The sequence below is a fragment of the Alexandromys fortis genome, unplaced genomic scaffold, assembly GCF_014885135.2.
Source record: "Alexandromys fortis isolate MF-2015 unplaced genomic scaffold, M_Fortis_MF-2015_v1.1 scaffold_50, whole genome shotgun sequence".
NCBI lineage: Eukaryota > Metazoa > Chordata > Mammalia > Rodentia > Cricetidae > Alexandromys > Alexandromys fortis.
The window spans coordinates 3,644,468-3,659,140 of record NW_026067932.1 but is presented as its reverse complement, the minus strand read 5'-3'; the positions used below and the strand labels follow the sequence as shown (position 1 = coordinate 3,659,140).

The 14,673-nt window shown below is 46.5% G+C and overlaps 1 protein-coding gene across 1 annotated transcript in view; it reads left to right on the top strand.

Annotated features, from left to right (window-relative positions):
* Positions 1–314: 314 nt before the first annotated feature.
* Positions 315–14,673, top strand: part of Ccdc38 (coiled-coil domain containing 38) — a 37,070-nt gene continuing 22,711 nt past the window's right edge. The window contains exons 1-7 of the mRNA XM_050145531.1: positions 315–352; positions 1,465–1,565; positions 2,811–2,976; positions 4,278–4,342; positions 10,207–10,370; positions 10,485–10,566; positions 10,745–10,808. Coding sequence (XP_050001488.1) covers positions 316–352; positions 1,465–1,565; positions 2,811–2,976; positions 4,278–4,342; positions 10,207–10,370; positions 10,485–10,566; positions 10,745–10,808 — 679 coding nt within the window. The 5' untranslated portion in view covers position 315. The remainder of the gene's footprint in view (positions 353–1,464; positions 1,566–2,810; positions 2,977–4,277; positions 4,343–10,206; positions 10,371–10,484; positions 10,567–10,744; positions 10,809–14,673) is intronic.

Here is a 14,673-nt window from a genome sequence, read left to right as displayed (position 1 = left end):
TGTGTGTATGAGCGCACGCGTGCATGCGTGCCTGTAAATGAAGGTGCCTAAAGAGGCCAGAAAACGACGCTGGAGCCTGCGATGCTGAAGCTACAGGCGGTTGTAAATCGCCCAACGTGGATGCTGAGATCCCAACTCAATTCTTTTGAAAGAGCGGTTCAAGCTCTCAGTGGATGAGTTGTGGGTCCAGCCCCTATAGACAGACCGTTTATGATTTTATTCTGGGTATACATTTTGTGTGGAGTCTATTCGCTTGTGTCTGAAGGGTTTCTAAATGGTGTATTTCGTTTTCTTTGGACAGGACCAGGAGACAAAATGACATCCCAGTTTTTTCAGACATCGAGTACTGGAGGTAAGAATCAAGCAATCAATGTGTTCTCGCTATTTGCCTGGTACTGTTGGGCTCTGTGCTGGCCAGAGTGCAAGGGAGAAAGCTACATGCAGCATAAGAAGAAAAAAAAAAAAGGATTTGTACGTCCTGCTGAGAAGTTTTGGTCAGGGCTAGGGTTACTTGTATTATAAAACCCCTTACTTGTTATGTGTATTTTTTATCTTGAGCTTGGAGTAAGCTGGGTGCAGCTAATGCCTCAGATGCCCAAGTGACAAGCTGTAGATCCAAGGTTCACGTTGCTCTATAGCCTGCAGTAGGATTGGGCAGGAGGCTAAGGGTGGATTCTAGTGAACGTTGCGGGTAAGGTGTTATTCAGGGTGCAGTTTCAATCTCGCCCCCAAAGATCGCCTATCCAGAACGTGAAAATAGGAACATGTTTTCAAAAAGATAAGGAAAATAAACAAAAGAAAATATTGTGGATTTATGGTCGGTCTCAAATGCCGTTTATGGTGGTGCAAGCCTTTAATCCCGGGACTTGGGAGGGAGAGGCAGGCAGGTCTCTATGAATCTGAGATTAGCCTGGTCTATGTGGTGAGTTCTACAATAGCCAGGGGCTGCATTGATAGACTGTCTCAAAAATCAAAACGGTGCCCCCGAAAAATGCAACTAGTAGTCTTATAGGAGACCAGAGGAAGAGTATGTGGGTGGCCTAAACCTAACCTGCCAATTACTTTCCTTTGAGCATTCAAATTAGTATCAGCAGGTCCTTTGGGTATCTGGGATCCGTCCTTGCTCTGTGGTAGGGGACACAGGATGGGCTCAGGCAAGCTCACGGTCTTTGTTTGATCCAGGATACAGCATCAGTGGGAAGGCAAAATATTGTGATAAAGGGGCTCGTGTAACTATAGAGAGCGCTACAAGCCGGAGACTCAGAAAAGCTGGTGGTAGAGCCCAGCCCAGCGTGAAGGCCAGAGCAGGATGCAGCTGCGCTCCACCTTCTCAGAGACCCCTGCGGTCCCATTCCCTATCCCAGCAGATGGGAGACTTAACAAGCCTACTTACTTATTAGATGAGCTAACAAATCCTTCCTTCCCTCCCTCGCCTCCTTCTCCCCCCTCTTTCTCTTCTTTCAGATAGAATAAAAGATGATACAATCAGAAAGGAACGACCCTACAAGATCTTTTTCAAAGATCTCTTCCTTTTCAAAGAAAATGAGGTGGCCGCGAAGAAAAAGGTAAGGTTCCTATTAAGCTCAAGGTCCCACAAAGGTTAGGGTCACGTGCTTTGAGCCATACTTCTTATCAGTTTGTGTGGGTTAAGACACGGTCTTGGGGCTGGGCTGGGTGACACATGTCACTTGAGAGGCAGAGGCAGGCGGATCTCTGTGAGTCCGAGGCCAGCCTGGTCTACAGAGTGGGTTATAGGACAATTAGGACTTAAAAAAGAGATATTGATGTTCCTGGTATGTGGTCATCTGGACCGTTCTGGGAAGACTGGGCATGCAGAGGACAGGGGTAAGCGGGGACCTTCAGAGATCGCCACCTAGTGGGGGAAGGCAGCTACTCCGGTACCGCTAGCATGCCAGGTCTGACAGATACACTTTGCATATTGTTACATTTCTGAAACCGGGACTAGCCTGCACAGATGGCATGTCGTGCATCATGGGCCAGACACAACATAAAAGTGCGTCTCACCACGGGGGACACCTTAGAACTGACAGACAGGTCAGAGCATCAGAGACTGGTAAAGGAGACAGAGCCGTCTGCCCTGTTGATGAGAAAAGAGAGGACAGGAGGGGGAGAAACAGAGAAGTCACTGTGGTCACAGGATTTGAGTCCTTAGGAATGACCCCAAAGGTGTCAAAGCAGTTATGGATAAACAAGTCTATACGTGCTTCTGGGAGAGAAGAGAAGAGAGAAGGGGTGGAGAGGGGAAGAGGATCATTTTTAGAGTGATTTGTAGTGAAGTTTAATCAGCAGTGAGCCTGAGGTTCACGTTTTCTTCCCAAGGGTCACTGGTTAAAGGACCCTCCTAACCCTAAATAAAATGAGTAATATATCTAGAAACACTGCAGTATCTCCATCTGGTCTGGCTTTTCTCCAGGTGTTGGCGAGCCTTTGTTGAGCGTAACATAATATTAAACTGAAAGAACCTGAAGGAAATCCAAGGGGTGGGCTCTCACCACCTCCCGTGGAGCTCCGTCCCCTCTTGTGTTTCCAGTCCCGACAAGCTAACCTCTTGGGATTCCCCTGGAAAGACGTTTTCCTGTCTCTGAGGTAGTTTATTAAAGGCCCCACCTTTCAAACACGGTCTTCCTTGTCTCCACCTAACAAGGAAAGGGATGCGTGCTCACCGCTTCCAGGGCAGCTCCCAGGCTGCCTAAGGCCAAACGTCTTGTTTGTTTGCCTACTATCCCGATCGTAACAACGTAGTGCTTTGCCGTACCAAAGCTCCTTCTGCACTTTTGCGCCCTGGGCAGGAAAGACTCATGAGCCGCAACATGAAAATCCACCAGAAGACGACGTTTTCATCTCGCATGAAGAGCCGCTCGCACCTCAGCCAGCTGACGTTCTACGCGGAAGGAGGCGGCGGCTCCTATGAAGACCTGGGGCTAGACCCCACTCTTATTCTCAGACTGACAGAAGGTAAGCCCACGCTACTCTTCTCTTCGCTTTAAAATGCGTGCGTGCGTCCTCGGTTGGGGAGATTTACTGGTGGCTAGAGACAGCAAGCTATTTCGAGATAAGACCGCCAGAGGGCGCATCACGGACACTCTGTTTGATGGGGAGATATGGATGGAGATAGGGTTCCTCTGTGTGACCCTGGATGTTCTGAAGTTCACTCTGTAGACCAGGCTGGCCTCAGACTCAGAGATCCTCCCCTGCCTCTGCTGGAATTAAAGGCATGTGCCACCACTGACCTGTCGACACAGATATTCTTAAAGCCAAAAAGAAAGTGTTTATTGCTGGCCTGCAGCTGCATGGGGGAACTTGCCCAAAGCAGATGAAAATGTCTCAGTGAGGTTGAGGCACCCCAAATCTCTAAGCAAATGCAGAGTTCGAGTCCAAGCCTGCCCAATTCCATTGGCTACCTCCCAATGGATAGTAGCTAATGACTGTTATAATTAGTACTGCTTTTATGATTGATTGCAACACGAAATGATTCATTTCAAGTGTGTTGTCTGAACAATAGTTATCTGAGCTAATAGTTATCGAGAAACTACTGTGTGTTTTATATTCTGCGGCCCTGTTTCCTTTTCCCAATGCTGCTGTGGGAAAGAGGGTTGTTCTTACAGGGGCCACCCTGTGCTTTCATAACAAATACAAGCCATGTTGAAATTTCAGGGGCTTCCAATCCCAGAGGTTTACTTCTCGGTCGCTTTCCCTTTGGGTCCCTGCCGAAGGAACGGTCGCCGTCTGGAATATCTCAGGGGCTGCAACTAAGGGCTCGTGAAGCTTCTTCTTGGAAGCCACACAGCTCCATGCCTGTTTCATGGCCAGAACACGGAAATGACCATGAGCTGAGGGTAGAAGAACAGTTTTCACACAGACGAGGAAACTGAGGCACAAAGAGAGAGCAGGCTCACTCTTCGCTCCCAGTTAGAGGTGGGAACCAGGGCACCTTTGGAGAGACGTAGCCGCCGCCCCCCCCCCCCAAGGCGGTACAGACCCATTGCCTGTTTAGGCAGTATTTTCTATCTCTGTCGTTAGCGAGAGACTGCATTCTGTACCAGATTCTGTCGGTTTCACACATGTTTAAAATCCCTAACCAGCCCTCCGAACTGTTCGAAGATACACAATAAGTGGTAGCCACTCTTGCGGCAGCTCTGGAGTGCCAGGAAACCCTACTGTCTGGATGCACAGCATATATGATGACTTGGCCAGCTCACGTTCTGTGCAGTATCGCTGAGAGCTAGCCGACTAAACCTATGTCTGTTTCTCTCCAGGCGCGGACAGAAAGAGGACTGTGCACGAGTTTATTAATGACCAGAGAGACAGATTTCTACTGGAGGTATTAAATGTAACATTTTTCTCCCGTTAGCCAGGAGACTTCTTGCATAGCCTTGTCAGATACTTAGCCCGGCGCTGTGTTTTTCCATAACATGTTCTAAATCTATTATTGGCTGAACAGAGTGGCTCGTTCCTACGCTTATTCTCTTGAACAATATTTATTGAGTTTTTATTATGTGCTAGGCATTACCAAACTCCCTCCCATTGGAGAACTTATATTTAAATAATCTATACTAGTAACCCAGGAAATGGATTGTATTTCTAGAGGACATTGGGCCCCATTAGCTCTTTTTCCCTTCAGTCCGAGAATAGCCCCCAGTAGCCCTCAAAAAGCCTATTTGACTTAGAATTTTCTGATATTCGTGTTGACTATGATGGAAACCAGAACATTCTGGAATCGTCCAGCTCTCTCTATACCCACTCAATACCAGAGAGAAATGACTTGTTACAAGGAAAGGAAATATAAAAGTCAGCTGGAAGAGCCCCCACGAGGCAGGGTTTAGAAGCACGAGCAAAGGTGTTTGGTCAACCAGCCCCTCAGCTCTGTGGAGCACACCTGTGGTACCAGCTGCAGCTGTTAACAGTAAACACACAGCCTAGCCAACCAGGGAAGTTCTTGAAGCGTCTTATACAATAACAGAGGGTTTTTATCCCGTCATCAGTAACCTTGAGCTGGAACCCAGGTCACATGACAATAATATTCTTCATTAGTCATATATCCATGTTAATTTAGCACGGATAGAGCAGAGACACTGTGCTCATGACAGTCTGTTTCTGTTGAGGTCTTGAACGCTAATGAGTAAGGGAAAATATATCTGATCTTTCCTAATTTCATAGCACATATTTTGGGATACAGGCCAGAGTTAATGCTTTCCTATGAGACCAGCTGCAGTCAACAGAGCTCACATAAGCTATATCCTACGGCTGTGACGAGAACCCCACGCCTTTGTTTGCTAATATCAGTTCCTGCCTGGGATTTTGTCCTCAGCATGAAACCTTGACGATGGAGCTAATGTAATGGCACTTGGCAGTTTCTCTAGGATTTCAGTGCGGTTATAGTAAATGGGCTTTGTCCACTGCTCTGGCGTTTTTTTCTAAAACCCCCAAGCAGGTTGATAACATGTTCCCCAAGTGATAGAATAAAGTCAACTTATCACTCAAACTGTTGCTGGAAAAAAAAAAAAAAAACTGACCTTGCCCAAGAAATGTCTGGCTCTGGTCCTGTTTTCTAGAAGGCAGAACCAATGTCACATCTCCTAAAGATGTCTTTAAGGCGAAGGTGGCCACGCCTACCAGTCTTAGGATGGCCATGCCAGAAAAACCAACACTGTGGAGGTTTGGGGTCATACCGAGAGGTCTGGGGACTGAAGACAGGTCAGTCAATCAATCATGTCTGTGGAACGAAGCGTCATTGGAAACTCCAGCCAGTGAGGCTCAGTTGATTCCCTGGTTGGCCATAGCCATGTTTATCATTACAGATGCAGGAATGGAATCGGAGGCCGGCTCCGTGGGGGAGGGGGTTCCTGAAGCTTTGTATCTGGAGCGTCTCTAAACCCGTGGTTCCCTTGGGGTCACATGTCGCATATTTACATTACGATTTGCAACGGTAGCAAAACTGCAGTGATGAAGGAGCAGCGGAATAACTCTGTGGGTGGCAGTCACCCCAGCATGAGGAGCTGTTAAAGGGCCTCAGCATTAGGGGGGCTGAGAGCCACTGCTCTAAACCTTACCTCAGGGGGCTCTTCTTCTGGCCCAGGGGTTTTGTGAGATCTCCCAGAAACCTGAGGCTACATGAGGGGCTCAAATTTGCTGTTGGTGTCAGTAGTGAGGGTGGACTTGGGGATGAGTAACTTAATTTCCAAAAACTGAATTGGTCCCATGGCATCTTGCCTTGTTCCTTTCACCCCCTTTTCTCTGCCCCCACCCCTTCCTTTTTTAAAAAATATTTATTTATTATGTACACAATATTCTGTCTGTGTGTATGCCTGCAGGCTAGAAGAGGGCACCAGACCTCATTACAGATGGTTGTGAGCCACCATGTGGTTGCTGGGAATTGAACTCAGGACCTTTGGAAGAGAAGGCAATGCTCTTAACCTCTGAGCCATCTCTCTAATGCCCCCTTCCTTTTTTAAAGGTTTTATTTGTGGCAGACTTAGGGTGTGAGAGCCTCATTTAGAATGTAAGTGCTCCTGTATTGTGACTTTTATACTATGATTTTATGCCGATAATTTGACATGGACAGAATGAATTTCTGCAAAGTTACAAGCTAACAAAGCTTGTCCAAGGAGAACGTAGATAAACAGCTTCATAACATTATAAAAATTGTGCTAGTTGGCAAAAGAAAGAAAAAAACCCCCCACATTCTCGGGCTAAGTGTACCAGACATTTTAAGAGAAAGCCATTCTAATTTTACAGACCCCGTTACATAAAATTGAGTAAGAAGGAGGCACATTCCCAGCACTCGGTATGACAAGAACGGGTGCACAGGATGGCCTAGTGGGTACAGGCACATGGCTCCAAGCCTGGTGACCTGAGCTCAGTATCTGAGACCTGCGTGGAGGAAGGAGCAACTTCTACAAGTTGTCCTCTGACCCCCATGTATCCCTGTCCCATGCACTTAAACTAACCAACTAACCAACTAAATATAATAAATGTTTAAAGAGGAAGGAAGGTAGAAGCAAGCACTCCAAGCAATTTTTAACAAATCCAATAATATGTGAGGATAATCTATTAGGGCTAATTGGGGCTTATCCTAAGCATGTAAAAGCAGCTTAACATTTGAAAATGGCTAAGTACAACACGTAGCAACAGATTAGAAATGAAAAGCCACGTAATCATCTCAACCAATGTGGAAAGAGCATTTGTCTATATCCAAAATGTATCCTTTTCAATAGCATGACTGTTATCCTTTGAGACTTTTTCACAATGGATTTTGATAATGTCACACACACCCCAACTCATTCCAGATCAGCTTTCACCCCTTATTCTTCCACTTTCACGGTCTTTCCTTTTTTTGCTTTAAACCTGTTGAGTCCGATTTGTGTTGCCCAACTTTTGTTGGATGTGGGACCTGGCCTGGATGTGGTTGACTGACCAAGAGTCACACCATTAAAGAAGAATCCCTCTTCCTCTCTCCGGAGGTCGGTCCTCCATGCTGTGGTTTTGCTTTGTTTGCATTTGCGAAGTCTTACGCGATTGCTGGGAGTCCATCGGTGCGCTTTGCCGGTTGTGTCTGGAAAAGACTGTGTTTTTGACATCATCTACACTGCCTGCTCTTCCACAATGATCCTCAGCCTCGGGAGCTCTGTGCAAGGTTGAGAATTCCACAGTCTCTTATTCTCAGCTTGTTGACCAGTTGTGGGTCTCTATGTTTATCACCGTCTATTATAAGAAGTCGCTTCTCTGATGACAGTTGAGAGGTACACTGATCTCTGGGCATAGCAATATGCCATTGGGACTTATGCTGGCTGCTTCCAAGTGAACTTGACACACATGCTAGACTCATCAGAAAGGAGGGAGTCACAGAAAAAAAATTCCTCCATAAAATCTGGCTGTAGGTAAGCCTGTAGGCATTTTCTTAATCAGTGATTGACCTGTGATTGGTGTGGGAGGGCCCAGCCTGTTTTGGGTTGAACCACCCTCAGGCTGGTAGTCCTGGGTTTTATAAGAAAGCAGGCTGAGCTAGCCATGGGAAGCAAGCCAGTAAGCAGCATCCTCCATGGCCTCTGCATCAGCTCCTGCCTCCCGGATTCTGCCCGACTTGAGTTCCCGCTCCTCACTGCTTTTAGTGATGAGCTGTTATGTGGAGGCATAGCTGAAATAAATCCTTTCTCCCCAAGATGCTTTGGGCCATGATATTTCATCACCACAGTAGTAACCCTCACTGTCTTAGTTAGGGTTTTTATTGCTGTGGAGAGACACCATGACCACGGCAACTCTTATAAAAGAAATATTTAATTGAGGGGGCTCTTTTACAGTTTCAGAGGCTCAGTCCATTACGATCATGAAGGGGAGCATGGCGGCGTGCAGGCAGACGTGGTGCTGGAGCTGAGAGTCCTACATCTTGACTCAGAGGCAACAGGAAGTCTACTGACTGTCACACTGAGTGAAGCTCTAGAAAAAGACTCTCAAAGCCCACCCCCACAGTGACACTCTTCCTCCAGTGAGGCCACACCCACTCCAACAAAGCCACACCTCCTAATAGTGCCACTTCCTATGAGATCATGGGGGCCAATTATATTCAAACTATCACACAAAGACAGGAGTTGTTTTAATGCTATATCAACTTAGCAAAATAATAGTAGTAACTTATCCCCTAGGTCCTATCTAGTCACAAGTTCTTGACCCCAACAGCAGGGTTAAATAAGGGTTCTCTACGCAGTGAAATAGACCTTAGGTCCAATCTGAAAGTGTTTGGTTACTCAAATAATATCCATGCCACTATTGCACCAGTAAGCGTATCTTGCCAGGCCAGTCATTATTGTAGCTCCTAGGGTTCATAGCTGGATAAGAGTGGTGGTTGTTTCTCTCCTCCGCTGTCATGCATAGCTCTTTCCAACATTATGAAAGTTATCTAGAAGGGGTGAAACCTCCGGGTCTGTACCAGCTGAATTTCTCCACGTCGGTGTCTTCAGTGTTGCTGTCTGTCTCAGTCAGGTTTCTACTGCTGTGATAAGACATCATGACCACGAGAAAGGAAAGGGTTCCTCTCACCTTACTTGTCCAGGTAACTGTCCATCACTGAGACTGAGGGAAATTAGCTTGGGAACTGGGGCAAGGCAGGAACGGAAGCAGAAGCCTTGGAGGAGTGCTGCTTCCTGACTTGCTCCCTAAGACTTGCTCAGCATGTTCTTTCATACCATCCAGGACCACCTACCAGAGGTGACATCACTTACAGTCAGCTGGGTCTTCCCATGTCAATTATTAATCAAGAAAATGCTTCATAGGCTTGCCCACAAGCCAATCTTAGGGAAGCTTTTTTTTTTTTTTTCAATTGAAATTCTCTCCTCTCTGATAACTCTAGCTTGTCCCAAGTTGACAACAACCTAGCTAACACAGGGTCTTAGTTCTGGAGGGTAACCAAGGACAACGGCAATAGCCCATACTATTTGAGGGGTCAATGAGACCCTAGTGATCAACAACTCAAAAAGAGTAGCACACTCCTGGCGTTGGGCTTTTATTTTCTAACATGGGGTGTCTAGCGGGGGGGGGGGGTATTAACACTTAAGGCCTATGGAGGAAGTCATATTGAAACCTGCCACTGTAGAATCTTCCTATAATATATACATGCATACAAAGGGGAATGGGGATAAGTCCATGTGGCATCAGATCTCATATGCTGCACTAAAAAAAAAGAAAAAAAAAAGGTAGTTGTCAAAATTCACACTTGAGAATCTAAACAGATCTCTCTGGGTTTGGCTGAATAACCCACACCCTCAGGCCAACTTGGAGAAATCCATCATTGCACCCTAAGTTGAAACTTACTTCTCCTGTCACAGGAAAAGATGGGGGGTCTGGGAGCTATAGACAGCCTGGTTTCTTTGGGGCCCCAAATCCTGGGTAACAGATGGACCTACTCTTTGAAAAGCACCTGTGTTTTGGCAGGTAGGGAGCAGCCATTTTAGAAGAACACAAAGTCTCTTCATAAACGCTAGTGAGAAGACTTCACTTCCCTCCTGACTGCCCGCAAAGCAATCTTCCAGCATGAGATAAAGTCCCAGCTCTGTGCACGTCATTATTACTTCTAAAGCAAGTGAACATCTTGCAGCAGGACCCACTCCCTAGCCTTTTCAGAGGTTCTGCTGAAACCTATCGGTAACACGTGACGGAATGTTCTTGACCCGCTCTTGTTTTCGATATTCCTAGTATGCAGTGTCAACCAAGAGAAACACAATTCAAAGGTTTGAAAAGCTCATAGCCATGAAGGAAAATCAACTCAGGAAAGCCGAGAAAAAGCTCCAAGCTGACGCCATAGCCTTTGAAGAGTTCCTCCGTGAAAATGACCAGAGATCTGTAGACGCTCTTAAAATGTTAGTGTCTCCACCCTAGCCGCACCCTCCCCCCCCCACCACAGTCTTTGCTTGCTTGCTTCATTTTTTTCAGAAAAACAAATGAATAACTAATAGATGCGTGTTCCCTTTCAGGGCAGCACAGGAAACAATAAACAAACTCCATATGACAACGGAGCTCAAGAAAGCAAGCATGGAAGTCCAGGCGGTAAAGAGGTAAGAGGGGCCGCTTTTTCCTCAGCCCATTCCCATTGTGACTTCTTGTGCCCGGCAAAGGCCAAGTGGGAATAACCTTACCAACAGGTAACTCAATATGAACAGATTTTTAAAGCGAATGACATGGCTGTCAAGGATTGCACCTGTCTAGATTTCAGAGCATAGCCTCTCTCTGAAAGGCTCTCTCAGTTGTAGATGCAGAAGTAGAGGAGTTAGCTGAAAAGAAGAAAAACAATGTCAGGAGTAAGTGAGCTGTATTTTTCTATGTGCCTCCTGTTTGCTCGTTGTAAGAAACCCTTCACCCCCTTCACCCACATTCAACATCTCAGCTGGGGTGCATTTGACAATCAGCTTGCATTCATCGTTGGCAGTTTTTGTCCTCAAACTCCAGAGCAGAATCTCATGTCACTAATAAATGTAAGCTCTGTACTGAGAAAAATCACAGGAGCAGGGATGGGGCTCATATTCTTATGTGGTCAGTCATCCTTCTTGAACCTTCTGTGTTCAAGGAAACTCAGCTGAATGAGTTTCAATATCTAATATCTAAAAGACTCTTGGGATCACTTGAGACACTAAGTTCATAATCCAAAATATGTGTTTCAAACAGATTCTGGCTCTAGTCGCCTCTTCTACTTAAAAGTCTAAGGTTGAAGGTGCTTCATACTAGGAGACCCCTCCCCACTTCCCCAGGTATGAAATTCTTGGCTACGTCCCCAGCATTTGTTTTTCTTACTTTCCGTGTCTAAATTGTGCCTTGCTATATTGCTCAGGCTGGGCTGGAACTCACTCTGTTGTTCCAGCAAACCTTCAATACCTTGCTTCAGCTTCCCAATCAGCCGGGATTTCAGGGGTACACTACCAGGACCATTTAGATGACCCTATCCATATACATATATTTGTCCATTAATCTATCAATTAATATTAATGTGTGATTATATAACGACATTTTTATATTATATGCAATATATTCATTAATAAATAATATACAGTTGCCCATTACCCTGTCCATCTGGTTTCATGAGGAACCTGAGCAGTGGCCAGGGTGCTCTTATAACTACTAGGCTCTGCATAGTGCCCACTTGGTTACACCTCTAAACAGCCTTGCCAGAGACCTTGCTCAGTGCCTGTGTCTCACCCTTCTAGAAGAGTAAACGAGATGACGGAGCAGACACATGGGTAGAACCAGCCAATGGGAGCCCCTTCCTTTTGATGGTTCAAGAATGGAAAGTCTTTGCAAAGGTTAGAAAGGACTTTCTCTGGATACCTTTCCATCGAAGGCGTGCAATCCCAGCCAACGTTCACCGCACGATCTCTGTGACACTCTGGGAGGTGGAATGAGGGGCTCCCACCAGCTCCCAACTACTGAATATGAGGAATTGCTTGCTCACCCTTAGAGACCACAGATGCAGGGCTGAAGGACGGCTCTGACTGATGAAGGGTTGAGGCTAGGTGTTTGAGACGATGCAGCCGTGAGAAGGGAACTCATGAAGTTCTAAATGAGGACGGTGACTTGGGCCTTGCTGTTCTGTTTTCAACTCTGCGTGTGCGTCTGTTTGAAACAAGACTGGAGTAGAGCAGTACTAAGCTGGGGAAAGCAGAGAGCCCAAGTCTCTAGGTAATGTTGTTGAAAGCATAGGCATCTGTCAGACGCCTGCCATTGCTAGAGGGATACCAGTAATCTATTTCTTTTTCCCTAAGAGGGAAATAACAACATCTGTTGTTTAAAGATTTTCAGATTATTTTTATTTTATGCACTTTGGTGTTTTGCCTTGGGTGTCAGATCCCCTGGAACTGGAGTTCCAGACAGTCATGAACTGCCTTGTGGGGGCTGGAGATTGAACCCAGGTCCTCTGGAAGAGTAGTCAGTGCTCTTAACCACTGAGCCATCTCTCCAGCCCCTAAAGATTTAGTTTTAATTAGGTGTTGAGGTAGTTTGAATATATGTGGCCCCCATAATCACACCGGGGGTGGCACTCTTTGGAGGTGTGTCACTGTGGGGTGGGCTTTGAAGTTTCTTGTGCTTGAGACACCACCCAGTGTGTTAGTTGATTATCTGTAGCCTGCAAGATGTAACAGCAGTCTCAGCTCCGTCACCACCCTCATGCCACCATGATCTCTGCCAGGATGATAACTGACCGAACCTCTAAAACTGTAAATGAGCCCCGCTAATTAAATGTTTTCTTTGTAAGAGTTGCTATGGTCATGGTGTCTCTCCACAGCAGTAAAAACCCAAAGTGAGACAGACGTGTGTTTGCGGATACGTGCACTAGTGCAAGTGTCTGCCGGTGTGGAGACATTGGATCTCCCTGGCAGGTGTGAGCCACCCAACAGAGGCATGAGGGATTAAACTTGGGACCTAACCCACAAGAGCTGTCCGCATTCTTAATCTACGCTCCATCGCTCTAGTTCCAAGAACACTGTACTGACTGGTCTCGTGTTTCAGCTTGACACAAGCTGGAGTCATCAGAGGAAGGAGCCTCAGCTGAGAAAAATGCCTCTGTAACATCAGGTGTAAGGCGTGTTCTCAATTAGTGACCAACGGGGAGGGCCCAACCCGTGGTAGGTGGTCCCATCCCTGGGCCATTGGTCCTGGGTTGTGTGAAAGAGCAGACGGAGCAAGCCAGGAAAAACAGACCAGTAAGCAGCTCCTCTACGTGGCCTCTGCACGGGTTCCTGCCTCCAGGCTCCAGCCCTGCTTGAGTTCCCGTTCCTCCGGTGATGGACTGTGATCTAGAAGTGTAAGTCAAATAAACCCTTTTCTCCTCAACTTACTTTTTGGTTACGGTGTTTTGTCACAGCAGTAGAAACTCTAAGACTAATTTGTACCAGCGTAGAGGGGTATTGCTGCGACAGACCTGACCATGGTTTTGTTGTTGTTGTTGTTTTGGTTTGGGGTTTTTGTTTTTGAAGATTTGGAAAAGACTTTGGAATTTAGGATTAGAAAAGTCGTTGAGTGTTAAGGCCTCAGTGGGGTGTTCCGTGGGAGCTGGAAAGAGAAGAACCCTGAGAGCAGGTGCAGACAACGGAGGCCTGGCCTGTGAAATTTCAGAGGGAAGTTTAAAGCCGTTACTGGGACCATTGCTGCTGGTAGGCTGGAGCTAAGAAATTAGCAGTGATCTTCTTAATAAGAAATTAAGAAGAGATATCAGCACCGGTGAGGTGAAATCCTCCGGGAAGTGTTTCCTTGGGAGCAGAGAGGAGCTGTTTCAGAGGCAGTCGTGATTGTACCCTGTGCTGGCAGCAGGATTTGATAATGTGTCCATGTCACCCAGGTGGCGCTTGTTTGGAAGGCACGAAGGGTTCACGAGAGCAGCTGAGACAGGGCACCGGGAGAGGCCGGGAAAGGCCATTGTTGAAGGCCCAGGACTGAAGGGGTCGTGCAAAGAAGTTGAGGCTTAGCACCATGAAGAGAGCCTTCGAGAGGCTATTGGTGAATGTCCAGGCCAGGATGTGCGGTGGGACGATCACCACGAACGTTAGCAGCTCTGGAGTGGAGCCAGCCAGAGCCTAGAAGACACGCTGCGCACGCAGCAGAGGGCGGGGCCGGAGAAATGACCCAAGCCCTTTGGAGGAGTCTAGAATATCGGGAGTGAATCCCAGATAACTAAATATTGAGTTATTTATACCGTCGGAGTTTGGTTTTTGCTTGGTTCAGATTGTGACGTTGCCCTGGTTCTTCCCTCTTGAAGAAGGTATTTGATTTACTTTTGGTTTGTAAAGAAGCCCACTGGTTAAAGACTCGAACTTTTAAGAGATTGGGTATTGAAGTAGAATGGTATGGTACTGCCGGGAGCAGACGCATCTCGCTGTCATGAAAAGCCTTATGCTACTAAAACATCTTAAATCCCATATTCAAGGAAGTTTTCTACAGGATATTTTAAAGAGACTGAAATTTTAATGTGGTTAAATTTGTAAAGATTGTGGGGGCTTTTAAAGCTATTTATGATTTTAATATGAGATCTTGGGCGGTGGTGGCACACGCCTTTAATCCCAGCACTCGGGAGGCAGAGGCAGGCAGATCTCTGTGAGTTCGAGACCAGCCTGGTCTACAAGAGCTAGTTCCAGGACAGGCTCCAAAACCATAGAGAAACCCTGTCTCGAAAAACCA